Source organism: Vulpes lagopus, chromosome 6 (assembly GCF_018345385.1).
Source record: "Vulpes lagopus strain Blue_001 chromosome 6, ASM1834538v1, whole genome shotgun sequence".
In the NCBI taxonomy this organism is placed as follows: Eukaryota; Metazoa; Chordata; class Mammalia; order Carnivora; family Canidae; genus Vulpes; species Vulpes lagopus.
The window spans coordinates 9913997-9929661 of NC_054829.1; the positions used below are offsets into that span (position 1 = coordinate 9913997).

Below are 15665 nucleotides of genomic sequence, written 5' to 3' on the forward strand. Positions count from 1 at the left end.
GGGACATTGCAGTCTGGTTTCACTGTCTTACTTTCCAAACAAGACACCTATGAAGCAGAAACAGCAAAGAGCGTGGGATCTGAGATTCCGGACTTAAGACCTGACTTTGATTCCCAGACGGAACCCACACCAGCTGTGTGGCGGGAGGTAAATTGCACAACCTCTCTGAGGCCTGCTTCCTTGTTTATAAACTAAAGGCAGCAATAATACCTGCATCTCGTTTATGAGAGACAATGAGATTATGTGAGGGTTAACTGCTCTGTTAACCGTCCCACGTGTCCCCAATCTTTTTTTTTTTTTAAGATTTTATTTATTTATTCATGAGAGACACAGAGAGAAAGAGGCAGAGACACAGGCAGAGGGAGAAGCAGGCTCCCTGGGGGGAGCCCAATGTGGGACTTGATCCAGGATCAGGCCCTGAGCTGAAGGCAGATGCTCAACCACTGAGCCACCCGGGTGTCCCTACACGTGTCCCCATTCTATTGAGAACAGGGTGGGGCATTGCAAGGTGTCTGATTCGGGGGCCAGAGGCTCAGCTTACCTTCCCTCAGTGGTTCTCTCCTCTCTTACAGACTTACTTCATTCCAAGATGGCATGTTCCTTTTATCGACTTTTCTTCATTGTCAGCATCTCCGCTCCAATCTACTGTGTACCCCCTCCCCGGGCCCCCAGCAAAGGCTCCCCCTGCCCGTCCTCCACAAGGAGCACCGCCGCCTCCCAGCTGTCTTCCAGCAACACCAACTTCGCCTTCCGCCTGTACCAGAGGCTGATCTTGAAGACACCAGACCAGAACGTCTTCTTCTCCCCGTTGAGTGTCTCTGCTTGCCTGGCCATGCTCTCCCTCGGGGCTCGCTCAGCCACCAAGACCCAGATCCTCCAGGGCCTGGGATTCAACCTCACACACCTGCCAGAGTCCTCCATCCACCAGGCCTTCCAGCACCTGCTCCACTCACTTCGAGTCCCCGGCAAAGACCTGGACTTGAGGATGGGGAGTGTCCTCTTTATCAAAAAGGAGCTGTGGCTGCAGACAAATTTCTTGGATGACGTCAAGAGGCTCTATGAGTCAAAAGTCTTTTCTACAGATTTCTCTAGCTCCTCTACTGCCCGGGAGAAGATAAACAGCTATGTGGAGAAGGAGACCAAAGGGAAGGTGGTAAACTTAATCCAAAGCCTTGAACCTCTGACGGTCATGGTCCTAGTGAATCACATTTTCTTTAAAGGTAAGACGCTGAGAGGTTGATTTTGTTTTTTGTTTTTTTAAAAGATTTTATTTATTTATTCATGAGAGACAGAGAGAGACAGAGAGAGAGGCAGAGACACAGGCAGAGGGAGAAGCAGGCTCCATGCAGGGAGCCTAATGCGGGACTTGATCCTGGGACCCCAGGATCACGCCCCGGGCCAAAGGCAGGTGCTAAACCACTGAGCCACTCGGGGACCCCAAGAGGTTGATTTTTATGTTAATGTTTGTTTTTTTACCCTGGTTTAATAAGCAAGCTAAACAAACCCCAGATGGCATAGTCAGGTAATGGGAAGTCTGAACTTGGACTTCCCATTGGAATGAGCTGGCTGCATGACCGTGAATACCTCCTGCTTCCTCCCTTAGCTTCAGTTCATCGATTACGTTGGGGGTTCATTCAGCTCTGTCTTTGGTTAGCCTGAGTATGTGTCCATTGGGGTCACTGGGCAGCCCATGGGGAAAATCTTCTGGAAATTAGCATGGGAGTAAGACCTCATCTCTTGCTACTAGCAGCAGCCCTAGTGGCCCCTGAAGGTTTCGAGGAGGGACACAGAGTTCTCTGAAAACCCAGCTCAAGAGGTAAATCCAAAAGCCAGAGCACTTTCATAGGTGTGGAAGTGCAGACACGCCAGTGTAACTGCCATTCACATCCCCTGGACATCTGTCTAGAGCTTTACAGTTTACAGAGACACCGTGCTACTACAGCATGGACATGGGCGTTGAAGTCAGACAGCCCTGGGTCTGAATTTTACTTTGCCCCTTACTTGCTCATGATCCTGGGCAGGTGCTTTACAAGATCTATCATGTATTGAGAGCCTGATGTGTGCGAGTCTCTCTGCTTACTGGATGGATGATGACAGAACCAACTTCAGCAGAGCTGTCACCAACACCACTGTATCATCCCTCCCCCTTCCCCTTTCTCCCCTTCCCTTCTTTTCTCCCTCCTGCCATTCCTCCTTCCCCCATTTCTCTTTCCCTCTATCCACCTGTTCACCTTCCACCCATTTATCCATCCATTCTGTAAGAAGGGTGGGAAAGGAAAAAGAAGTAATATGCTCTGAGCCTCCTTTAAGTCTCCTGTTTTTTATATAAGTTATTCCATTTTATTTCATCTTATTTTTTAATTGAATTATAATTCATGTACCACAAAATCCACCAAGTTAAATTGCACAATTCAGTGGGGTTTGGGTTTTAGTATATCTACAAGGTTGTGCCAATACGGCCACTTTGTAACTCCAGGACATATCAGCACCTCAAAAAGAGACCCTTATCTGTGAGCACTCTGCGCTTCCCCTAGAAACAAGTAATGGACTTTCCACCTCTATAGATTTGCCTATTCTGGACATTTTATATAAATAGAATCATATGTGCAGGGTTTTACTTGGACATAGTTTTTAATTCCTTATACCAAGGAGCGTGTTTGCAGGATTGTATGGCAAATGTATGTTTGGTTTGGGAAGAAACCACTAAACTGTCCTCCAAAGTGGTTCTACTATTTGTGTTCCCACTAGCAGCGTGTGAGTCCTTGTTGCTCTACATCCTCGCCAGTATTTGGTGGTGTCATTGTTCCAGATTTGGGCCATTTGAATGGGTGTCTTGTGGTATCTCATTGCTGTTTTAATTTGCATTTCCCTGATGACATCTGATACAGAGCAGCTTTTCATCTTTATCTGTCATCTGCATATCATCTTTGGTGAAGTATCTGTCATGGTTTTTGGCCCACTCTTTTAATCCAGTTGTTTGTTTTCTTATTTATGTTTCAAGAGTTCTTTGCATATTTTGGATCACAGTCTTTTATCAGGTGCATCTTTTCAAATATTTTCTCCTAGTCTGCTGTGTGGCTTTTCATTCTTGGTCTTTTATGGAGCTGAAGTTTACATTTTAATGAAGTTTGGATTTCTTTCAGGCATCATGCCTTTGGTGTTATATCTAAAAATTATTGCCATACCCAAGCTCATCTAGTTTTTCTCTTATATTATCTTCTAGGTGTTTTATAGATTTGTGTTTTATATTTAGTCTGTGATCTATTCTGAGTTAATTTTTGTGAAAGATATAAAGTATGTATCTAGATTCTTTTTTTTCTTTTCATATGAATGCCAGTTGTCCCAATACCATTTGTTAAAAGGACTATTTTTCCTCCATTGTGTTGCCTGTACTCCTTTGCCAAAGATCAGTTGACTACATTTATGTGGGTCTATTCATAAGCTCCCTCTTTGTTCCATTGATCTGTCTATTCTTCACCAATACCACACTGGCTTGAGTACCATAGCTTTATAGTAAATCTTGAAGTTGGTTATTGTCATTCCTCCAACTTTGTTCTCTTCCATCAATAATGTGTTGCCTATTCTAGGTCTTTTGCTTTTTGTATAAACTGTAGTGTTAGTCTGTTAATATCTATAATATAATTTGCTGGGATTTTGATTGGGATTGCATTGAATCTATAGATCAAGCTGGGTAGAACTTACATCTTAACAATATTGAGTCTTTCTATTCCATGAAAATGGAATATCTTTCCATTCATTTAGTTCTTTAATTTCATTCATCAGAGTTTTATAATTTTCTTCATATAGATCTTATACATATTTTGTTAGGTTTATACCTAAGTATTTTGTTGGATGCAAATGTAAATGGTATTGTGTTTTTAGCTTCAAATTCCACTTGTTCACTGATGGCATATGGAAAAGTAATCGACTTTTGCATATTAACCTTGCTATAATCATTTATTAGTTCAAGGAGTTCTTTTGTTGATTCTTGGATTTTCTACAAGGACAATCGTGTCATCCGTGAACAAAGACAGTTTTATTTCTTCCCACAATGTATATTTTTTATTCTTTTTCTTGTCTTATTACATTAGCTATAGCTTCTAGTAAAATACTGAAATGAAGTGGTGAAAGGGGACATCCTTTTATTATACATGATCTTAGTGGGAAAGCTTTGAGTTTCTCATCATTAAGTATGATGTTAGCTGTAGGCTTTTTGTAGGTATTTTTAATCAAACTGAGGAAGTTCCCCTTTATTCCTAGTTTGCTGAGAACTTTTATTATGAAAGGGTGTTGGATTTTGTCAAATGCTTTAGCTTCATCTATTGATATGATTAATTTCTCTTCCTTAGCTTCTTGATGATGTGTTACATTAATTTATTTTCAAATGTTGAACCAGCCTTACGAACCTGGGATAAACCCCATTTGGTTGTGGTGCATACTTATTTTTATACATTATCAAATTTGATTGCTAATATTTCATGGAGCATTTTGCATCTATGTTCATGACACATATTGATCTATAGTTTTCCTTTCTTGCAATGTCTTTGTCTGATTTTGGTATTAAAGTAATGCTGGTGGGACATCTCCATGGCTCAGCAGTTTAGCGCCTGCCTTCGGCCCAGGGCATGATCCTGGAGTCCGGGGATCGAGTCCTGCATCAGGCTCCCTGCATGGAGCCTGCTTCTCCCTCAGCTTGTGTCTCTGCCTCTCTCTCTCTCTTTCTCTCTCTCTCTCTCTCTGTGTCTCTTGTGAATAAATAAATAAAACCTTTAAAAAAAAAAAGGTAATGCTGGCTTTATAGAACAAGTTAGAAGTATGTTCTCTACTTCTATCCTCTGAAAGACATTGTAAAGAATTGGCATAATTTCTTTCTTAAATGTTTGGTACAATTCACTAGTGAATCTATCTAGACCTGGTGTTTTGGAAGGTTATTAGTGATTGTCAATTTCTTTCATAGATATAGGCATATTCATAGTGTTTATTTCTTCCTTTGCAAACATTGGAAAATTGGAATATTTCGTCTAGGTTATCAAATTTGTGGGCATAGAGTTGTTTATAGTACTCCTTTATTTTCCTTTCCATGTCCATAAGATCTATGGCACTGTTCCTCCTTTTTTTTTTCTTAACGATTTTATCTATTTATTCAGGAGAGACACGGAGAGAGAGGAAGACAGAGACACAGGTAGAGGGAGGAGAAGCAGGCTTCCTGCAGGGAACCCAACTCAGGATTCAATCTCAGTACCCTGGGATCACACCCTAAGCAGAAGACAGATGCTCAACCACTGAGCCACCCAGACATCCCTGTTCCTTCTTTTATTTCTGATATTAGTAGATTGTTTTTTTCCTTGGGTATGGTCCATACTTTCTTTTTATGTCTCATATTTTTTTTGTAAAAGCTGGATTTTTAAAATTATGTAGTGTGACAACTCTGAAAATCAGATTCTTCCCTTCCAAAGATTTGTTGTTTTCACTTGTTACAATAGTTGTTGTTTGTTCAGTGATTTTTCTGTATTATTATTATTTTTAAAGTCTATAGTTCGTCATGTGTGGTCACCGAAGTGTCTTCTTGTTTAGTTAAATGGTTAGCTATGATTGGGCAGAAATTTCTTAAGTGCCTAGAACAAATAAAAGTCTTTGCTGAAGACTTTTGTGTGCACAATACAGTATGCCATCAACACTCAGCCAGGAAGTTTATAACTCCAACTCAGTCTTCACTTTCTGTTTATGCAGACCCTCAAGGTCAGCCGTAAGTATGCACTTAAAGCCTTCTCATTTTTTTTTAAATATACATTCAGCTTTATACCTGCATGTAGCTTCTAAATGCCCAGGATATATTGAAACTTTCCAAATATGTCTCCTATAGACATCTTATTCCTTAGCTTTACCTTTCAGAATTTTTGATCACTTTATTGTTTGATCTATTATCCTCATTCAGACAACCATGATACTAAAACATTTGCCTGTACTTCTTTCTTTCTTTGCCTTTTTTTTTTTCACCTGTACTTCTTTCTAACAAAAAGTTCCAACTCCCTGGGAAGAAGGCCTTAGGCACTGAGTGAGCACCAATCAACCTTGTAAGTGGGGTCTTCCAGGTAACTACCAGAGAGGTCAAGTAATAATAATTGTTTGAAAATGAGTCTTTGAAAGACCTCTAGATCAGTTCTTCCAATGGTATTGGGAATACAGGCTGGCGTTTTTCAAGGCTACTGCAGAGCTAGAGAGCAGGGGATGGGATTGGCACAAATTAAAATGACCATGAAATTGACTGTTCTTATTGAGGTTTGGCCATTTTTCTTGAATTTACTCTCCCCAGGTTGCTGGAAGTCTTTAGTTAATTTCAGAGTTCCAAAAGAGTTGATTCTGGACATCTTTGCCAGTTTTTCTCATTGTCTTTTTGATGGGGGAAATATGCAGAGGTCCTTACTCTGTCACATTTGCACATGCCAGTCCTGCCCCGCCTGTCCTGTTAACCTTTGTGATTAGTCTGTTGTTTGCCCTGTTACCTCCTGCCTCCAGCAGCTGCAAAATTTATCACAGCTTGTGACTGCTTTTGACTAATTTCCTCTGAGAAATAGCCTTTTTTACTGGTTGAGCTCCAAAACAGATCAAATACAGACAGTTTAGCAAGTGATGCCTTCCAGGGAAGCACAAGACAGGTCAAATAACAGTTTTTTGGGAATGAGTCTTTGAAAGGGTTCCAGCCCTATTTTTCCCCCCTCAGTGGCTGCTAGCCTGCTGGATTTCACTGCAAACACAGGCTATTACTTTTCCAGGCTATTATTGAAGAGTTAGGACAAGAGGAATGCAAGTAGGACAAGTTAAAATACCACAAAGCTCACTTTCTTACCAAGATTTAGCTGCTTCACTTTAATGAACTGTTCCCTAATTGGCTGAAAGAGTTTGGTTAATTTCTAGAGTTCTAAGAAAGTTAATTCTGACCACTGTGGGCAGTTTTCTCATTGCTTTCATGGAGGAGCGAGTTTTCAGAGATCCCTCATTCTTCATGTTTGCTGTCTTCACCTCACTGAGTTAGACATAAAGACCTCTCTTCTCTCTCTGTTAGGCAAGTGGGAGAAGCCTTTTAACCCTGGATATACGAGTAAGAGCTCCCCATTCCTGGTGGGTAAGAGGACCACAGTGAAGGTCCCAATGATGCACCAGGTGGAAGAGTTTGCTTTTGGAGTGGATGCAGAGCTGGGATGCTCTGTGCTACGGATGGACTATGATGAAGACACTGCAGCCTTCTTTGTCCTCCCTGGCCAGGGCAAGATGAGGCAACTGGAGCAGGCCTTGTCATCTAGGACGCTGAGGAAATGGAATCACTTACTCCAGAAGAGGTGGGAAGTCGTGTCAGTCTCCTGAGACCTGAGGCGGGTGGTGGTGTACCTCTAAGGACAGGGGAAAGACCATGATAGCAGCTGTTGAATGCCAACTGAGTGCCAGCTACTTGCTGGATAATGAACTTGGGCTGTGTTCTCACTTGAACTTCATGACCACCTGACAGATGAAGAGCACTATCACCCCCCATCTACAGAACAGGAAGTAGAGGCTCTAGTAAGGGAGGCAAATTGCCCAAGGGCATGTAGCTAATATGTCCCCTCAACACTCTTATGTCATTAGCAATTCCACGCTAACAGCACTCACTCTATCAGTCAGTCTGATGTTAAATTCCATGGAATGATTCTATAAAAATAAACAGGCAAGAGAAGCATTGACAATGAGGATAATAATATTACTCAACCCATAAGTTGTTGAAAAGATAAAAACAAGTTACTCTTTATAAAGTGCTTAGAACAGTGCCAGGAAGATTGTGCATATTTGATAACGTTACCTAATAGTAAGATTACTATTAGACTATCAAAAGGTTGTTAACCATAATATAAAAAGGGATGTCAAAATCTTAGGTACAATCTCTTAGGAATATTTTCTTGGCATTTTCAGCCATTGTCAGCCACCATTCCCAGGTGCCCACAGCCCAGGAGGAGACAAAGACAGGATCAGGGATAACTGTAATTCAAGAATTACAGTTTCTCAGGGCAGGGGGTGGGGGTGGTGAGGCAGGGAGTGCACTGAGGAGCTTCTGAGCAAAGAGAGATGGCTTTCAACTGGGACCCACTGAAGGCTTCAAGGAGGTGGTGCATTTGAGTCAGGAGCATAGATAGGATGTGGAGGTCTGAGTAAGGGCATAGAGGCTCGGGAAGGGCACTTTTGGTAAAGGAGTCAACACCGGCAAAGAGGCACAGTTGGGAATCAAGGAACACTTGTAGGATTCCTTGATCCTACAGAAGTTTCTTCTCTGATAGCAGCCACGGCTGGACAGAGGAGTCAGCACCGAGGCTGGGGTAAGGGGCAATCTGTGAAGATTGGCAGACAGAGCAGGGAGGGGTTGGCCAGGCCAGCTCAGGGAGCAGTTGCAGGGAAGAGAGAGCTGTCCATTGTGCTAGATGCCCCTCGATGAGAACGCAAGTGTCCACCCAGCACTTCTGTGCTTTCCTTTCTGTGACTTACCAGATACATGACCTCAGTCTAAGCACTAAAACTATATCTTAACATCTTTAAAATGGAAATGAAGCTCATGAATGTGCCTGGGATGATACCTGGGGCATACTAAAAGCTCAATAAATGTGGGCTGTTCACTCTTGGTTCAGGGAAACCATTGCAAAGGAAGGAAAATTTTTGCTGAACGCCATGGCTGTGCTGATTAATTTCTAGCCTCATGTAGTTATTTAAATTTACATTAATTAAAATTGGATAAAACTACGATTATTTTTCCTCATGTAAAGCCACATGTACAACTAGTGGCTAATCTACTGGACGGCACGAGAATATTTCCAGCCTTGCAGAAAGTTCTATTGGACTCTGCTGCTCTCAGGGCTCAGCAGGGTTTGTCTCAGGAAGGGCTGGCAGGGGTGGGGGGCATGCCAGGCCAGGGATGGCAGACAGGCTTCCATCATCACTGCCTGGTATCCCCCATGGGTTGCTGCCACAGGCTCCCTTGCTGGCCCCTCATCTGTGCTCTATTACCTTATTAGGGGGTCCCCTTCCTTCTCATTCATCTACAGTGCCAGACTTGCTCATCCAGGGGGCTTACCTCCAGAGCAACCTGGGTTGGTTGTTGGGGATGTGTGGACTACTTTAGCAGCAACCAGAATTAGCTAGATGAAGAAGAAAGCCTCCTGAAATGCCACCTAGAAGCATAGATAGAGACCAAGGGGCCTCTGACATCACCTTTTCCTTTTTCCCCATCCCCATAGGTGGATAGAGGTGTTCATTCCAAAATTTTCCCTTTCTGCCTCCTATGACCTGGAAACCATCCTCCCGAAGATGGGCATCCGGGATGCCTTTGATAAAAATGCTGATTTTTCTGGAATCACAAAGAGAGACTTCCTGCAGCTTTCCAAAGTGAGTTGGTCCATGAGAACATTTGCCAGAGCTGGAAGGGCCTCCAGTGAATGGCTAATCAAACCCTTGCCTCTCATTGATAAGGAAACACAGACCCCGAGAGGAAAAGTGACTTCTCTGTGGCAAACGTAGGGCTGAATTTCATGGCTGCCAGGCCTGTGGCTTTATGGCCACCATCCCCCTGATACACAGGCAAGTTTTACCCCTTTTTTATGCCTCAAACACATGTTCCTAAGATCCAACTATGGCCTCCCAGGCCTCTCCTGGGAAGGTAGCACTTCTGCTTCAACAACTGTTACAGACAAGCAGAAACACACCTGGTATTCGACCTCACCTCCCTGACGCCTAGGTCCTCACACTGAAGTCAAACTGGCTGCCCATGGGCCATTTGTACCCTATAGATGTGCTGTGCTTGGTCTGCGGTGCTAAAAAGAAAAAAAGAGAACCAATTTCTAACATGTAGAACATTGCACTTTAAAGTATAGATTTCTGATTGTCTTGAAAGAAATCACAGAGTCCAATTCCCACATGGCAACAGTGAGCCCAAACCCTATGTAACATCCATTAGCCAGAGCTGAGCCATGAGTCCCCATTAGTGAGAGTGGGCCCTCCAGGTGTCCTGTGTGCCCCCAGCTCTAACAAGCAGTCTGGTCCTTGTCTACCTATGGGTTTCTGATCCCTGACTGAAAAATGTGTTTTTTAAAGATTTAATTTATTTATTTGACAGAGAGAGAGAGAGCACAAACAGGGGGAACAGGAGAGGGAGAGGGAGAAACAGACTCCCTACTGGGCAGGGAGCCTGACATGGGGCTCCATCCCAAGACCCCGGGATCATGACCTGAGCAGAAGGCAGACACTTAACCGACTGAGCCACCCAGGTGCCCCTAAAAATGTATTTTGATAATAGATTAGGATGGTCAGAAGTGATCCTGGGTCCCTGAAGGGACTTTTGTCATTGGTGTCTGGGGAAAGAATACAGAGGTCTCAATGGAGTCTGCTGAGTGTAATGGTCCATTTCCCGTTATGTGCTTATGTGCACATGTGAACAACAACTGTTGAGAGTTCTCAGGCCCCCTGGGTAAGTCTCTTCCCTAGAAGACCAGAAGGGATCCAATATTTCATAACACCGCACTTTGTGTGATCTCGTTTAAGTCACCCAATGATCTTGCGGGCTCTACCCCGTTACCATGGCCCTTTCAGAGATTTGGAGTGCAGGCAGCAGCACCCAGAATTTTTGCCACAGTAAAGGGGCAGGACCAGGACTCAACAACCCCAGGCTTTCTGATGTGCATTTATAACCACTCAGCCCCACACTTAGGGACCCAGTTGACCAGTATCAGTGACACCTGTGCACCTAATGCCCGGCATCTGGTGCAGTGAGCTTGAGGCCCCCAGAGGGGGGCATCTCTGTTCCTAGGCAGAACCTCAAAGCTCAGTGAAGCAGAGGCACCTCCACAGGGACCGCTGACATCTGTTGTTCCCTCGGCAGGCCACCCACAAGGCTGTGCTGGATGTCAGCGAGGAGGGCACTGAAGCCGCAGCGGCCACCGCCACCAAGCTCATCGTGCGGTCAAAGGATGGCCCCTCCCACACCGTCGTCCGCTTCAATAGGTCCTTCCTTCTGCTGCTGATCAACAGGGCCACAGACGCCATTCTCTTCCTAGGGAAAGTGGAAAATCCCACCAAATTCTAGGTGGAAAGTTCCGGCTAACTCAGTACATGTTGTAAACCCCAAGGAAATAAATCACGTTGTGACAATCCTGGTGTGACCTGCGGACGTGTCTCCTCCTGCTCTGAGGAGATGCATCTGCTGCCGGGATGCCACTTTGAGGGGCCAGTAAAAGTCAGCAGGGATCCAGGTCACAATCCAAAGCCCCATCACCCTCCATCAGCACTCTTTTCCACAAATACTCCCAGGTAACTAGCTTCATGGAGGTTTCTGGTTGACACATTCCCATTCCTCGGAGCCCTTGGGAAGGGTAATCTGCAGGGCAGTCACCTTTATTGCAGAATTACAGTAAAAAAAATCAACAGGCCCTAAACGAGGATCCAGCCAAGAACAATGCTCCCCCGTGCCTTCAGAGTCCGAATCTGATCATGGTTATGGGCTAACTCCTAGTGGCCAGGTTGTCATGATGCGACATTTCAGGGGCTGAGTGATTTCATTCATCCATTCCAACAAAAACTCACTCAACACCTAGTAGATGCTGGGAGGGAGTCAGACAGACCAGGTCCCTGGCCCCACTGGGCCTAGACGGGGGTGACGGCACGACGACAACCACACAACCAGACCTATAAGTAGATCAACGAGGAAGGCTGAGAAGGCATAGAACAGGACAATTGCAAGAGAGGGTGGGACAGAGGAGGGGCTTCTGTGAGCATAAAGCCTGAGTTAGGGATGAACAGGCATGCTGAGACAAGGAGGCCCTGAGCCCGGCATGGTGGAACCGAAGCCAGCGAAGTACAAGGAGGTCAGCATTGTTGGCCGAGGAGGGCGGCCCGGGTTTGGTGGGGGACTCCACTAAACCAGGTGAGTCTCAGACAGGTAGAGGAAGGGCGGGAGGCTGGGCTGGATGACCTCTCTGAGTGGGCGCCTTGGTTTTCCAGCTGGGCTCTGTCAAGGCTGGCTGCCCTCCTGGCTCTGATGCTGTCATATACGCACACGCAGGCCTCAGGGTGCTCAGCCTCCTCCCTGCTGGCTCCTGGTGGCAGCAGCCTGGCTCCCTCACCCCGAATCCCGAGAGCCGCCACAAGGTACAGTGAGCCACACCTGTACCAGGCAGACACCCCCTCACACCTCCCTGTTCCTTCGTGCTTTGGGCCAGACGGGCTGTTCTGGCTCCTTCTACTCCACCTTTCATTTCCTCCTTCTGCAGTCCCTGCTGGAGCCGCCGCACCCATCAGATCCAGAGACTCTTTTCCTGGGTGCACGGGTGCCCCACATCTCCTCAATGTGCCAGGGCCCTCACGCTGGCTTTTCTGTGCCCTTTGACACAGGAGGAGACAAAGCAAAGGGGGTTTACACCTCCCCCATCCTCCCACCTTCTTTTACAACCTGGGGAACAGAGGGCAGAGGCAACCAACCCAGGCCCCAGGGGCCCCCTGGACTGAACCAGACCCAGGACCAAAGCCCAGCTACTGGGGACTCCCATGCTGACTTTCACTAGACTGCCGGTGCCAAGCTTCGCCACAGGCATGATGCCATCAAAGCACCGTGTGGACCCCACGATGCTCTCCTCAGAGTGGGTGGCACCAGGCTCCATGCGCACAAAGGGTGGGTGCCCCACTCCCTTATGCAGGCCGCTTCCACTGTGCAAGATCACTAGTTCTGTGGCCATCGGGCCATCCACTAGTCAGGGGGCGCTGAGGGCTGCCAGCCTCCCCCTCCCATGGCCTCGACCCCGGGGGCCCCACTACAGCCAAGGCCTGGCTCCGCAGCATTCCAGCACCCGCTCAGACTTGTATGAGCAAGCAGATGCCAAGAATGATCATAAAACACATTTTTCCAGCTTGGTGAGCTCTCAGCTCCCTGGGTTTTTTTTTTTTTTTTTTTTTTTTTTTTTTTTTTCCAGCTGCCTGTCCCTTGCCTTTGTTTTGAAACAAGTGCAGGAACTGTTTTGATCAGATGTGGAGACTGTTTGAATCAGATGGAGACACAGAGACGATTGCCTCTAAAAGAAGGAAGAACAAGTGCCTTCATTTTTTTAAAAAAAGGTTTTATTTATTTATTCATGAGAGGCACAGAGAGAGAGACAGAGACACAGGCAGAGGGAGAAGTAGGCTCCATGCAGGGACTCCAGGATCACGTCCTGGGCCGAAGGCAGGTGCTAAACCGCTGAGCCACCCAGGGATCCCCAAACAAGTGCCTTTAAAAGAATTGGTGTTCCTTCCAATTCCCAAGCAGAGAAGGCATGTCTGCCACACAGAGCCACGTGGGGCAGCGCGGGGTGGCGGGGGACAGGAGGCAGGAGGAGCAAGGGGAAAGCACAGACCTTTCTTACTGTCGTGGGGGGGAAGCAGGCAGGTGGAAACAGCAGGCCCGTGGGCAGGAGGCGGGACACAGATGTTGAGGCAGCGGTTGGAAGGTTGTATTAGGAGTTTTGCGTGAGGGTGGATCAGATCATGAACATCAGAATAGTCAGGAACAATTTTTTTTTTTTCAGAATTGCATAAAGATTTCCCCTCAGGGCAGAAGAGACCATGTTCTACAGGCAGACTCAGAGAGCTTTCTCATAAGAGCCAGGTGACAGAACCCCCTAAAAGCATTTCAAGAAACGAACAAAAAACAGGCTCAGAATCCTGAGTCCAGGGACTGTTCACACAAGGACGGAGGTACCCACAGAATGTTTCTAGCCAACCCATACTCCCTACACAGCAGTCATTGCATTGTTGGAAAATCACTTTTTAAAGAATCACCTGTTAGACTTATTAGTGTTGATTCTTAATCCAGGGTTCTAGATCAACCTAGTGTTGATTCTTGGTAGCCAGAGCTTGTAGTGACCCCCTCCAGAGTGTGGGTTTCTGATTAGAGTCTTTTGAATACTAAGTACCTGCCCCCACCCCACTCCCCAAGTATATTGCTCATCCATCAGGTTGCTAACTCACTGCTCCTAGACGTAAATAGAAGTAATCACCACTTCCTTCATGTCTGTGTTGGAGTATTTTATTTCATTAAGATTTTATTTATTTACTTGAGAGAGAGAGAGAGAGAGAGGACAAGTGGTGGGGAGCGGCAGAGAGAAGAAGAAGCCGGCTCCCCGCTGAACAGGAAGCCCAATGTGGGGCTCGATCCCAAGACCCTGAGATCATGACCTGAGCCAAAGGCAGACGCTTCACCCACTGAGCCACCCAGGAGCCCCTGTGCTGGAGTATTTTAAAGTGCTTCAGAGACCATATGTTGGTAGACCACCCAGCACCATCACCCCCACCCCCACCCCTACCCCCACCACCCCTGCCCAGGGAATCTCCATTTTCCAGGTGGGCGTTGCTTCTCCACCTGCCCAGTCATCTGCCAGTGAATCTGTGTGCAGCCATTCAGGTGAATGGAACTGAGGCTGGAGCTGCAAGAGCTCCTTGTTTTGTGGAGTTTACAATCCAGGGAGGAGGAGGGGGACATATTGCAAATGTGACACTTCCAACACTGCCCTTCACTAAATCTCAGGACAAGCAACTGAAGCTACTGATCTGGTCAAAACACTCCCTTGGTCTCCGTGCCCAGGAAGTCCTCTGAGTGCAGTGCAGTCATTGCCCAGGTGGAGGTGGGGGGGAAGCTGCTCCTGGGGGGTGTGGCATCGGGGACCTCATGTGCAGGACAGTTGCAGGCTCAGAGAGGGTAGGACAAACATTATATGGTCTCATTCATTTGGGGAATATAAAAAATAGTGAAAGGGTATAAAGGGGAAAGGAGAAAAAATGAGTGGGGAATATCAGAAAGGGAGACAGAACATGAGAGACTCTTAACTCTGGGAAACCAACTAGGGGTGGTGGAAGGGGAGGTGGGCGGGGGGTGGGGGTGACTGGGCGACGGGCACTGAGGGGGGCACTTGATGGGATGAGCACCGGGTATTATTCTATATGTTGGCAAATTGAACACCAATAAAAAATAAATTTATCAAAAAAGAGGGGGGGGGGTAAAGTGTTCAGAGCTCAGAAAAGAGGCTTGCACAAGGTTTCCCATTCCAGAAGCCCAGCTCCACCATCCTGTAACCATGTGACCTTCAATGCCTTAAAAATCTCTTTGTGCTTCTCCCTCCTGGAGAACATAAACACACAGTCCCTGTGCCATCGGGTTGTCCTGGGAGTAAACACACAGAAAGCACTTAGGACAATGCCTTGTGCATTGTTGGTGCTCAGTACCCGTTAATGTCATTGTGCCGATTATTGTTATTCATATTGGAAACCCTTCCAAAAAAGGTGTGTTCCTTTCTAGCTCATTTCCCAGCTAACAGCTGGGAAGACAATGCAGGCATTCCTGCAAAATGCCCCCCCTCTCCCCCAAAGCATCACTCACAGGGTGAGGCCATCATCCTCTGTCCCACTCAGAACTCAGGACCGTGTGCAAATGGAGGCCCCCTTTTGTTCCCTGAGGTGTGACTGATCTCTGGTGCCATCACACCCCCAGCCCATCTGCCCACGAGGTCCCACCCAGAATATGTTCAGAGGCCCAGCTTTAAAATATCCCACCATGGTGCATATTTATTCATTAAGATCAAAAAGTAAAATCTCCCAGAGCCCAGGGCACTTAAAAGAAGGATGCTGATGTT

The 15665-nt window shown here is 46.2% G+C and overlaps 1 protein-coding gene across 1 annotated transcript; it reads left to right on the forward strand.

The window, feature by feature from the left end:
* Window positions 1–608: 608 nt before the first annotated feature.
* On the forward strand, window positions 609–11131 carry SERPINA9 (serpin family A member 9). The gene is made up of 4 exons (XM_041759962.1): window positions 609–1220; window positions 7064–7337; window positions 9255–9402; window positions 10892–11131. Exons 1-4 carry the CDS (start codon window positions 833–835, stop codon window positions 11093–11095), a joined length of 1014 nt encoding a protein of 337 aa, XP_041615896.1. The 5' UTR covers window positions 609–832; the 3' UTR covers window positions 11096–11131.
* Window positions 11132–15665: the final 4534 nt, after the last annotated feature.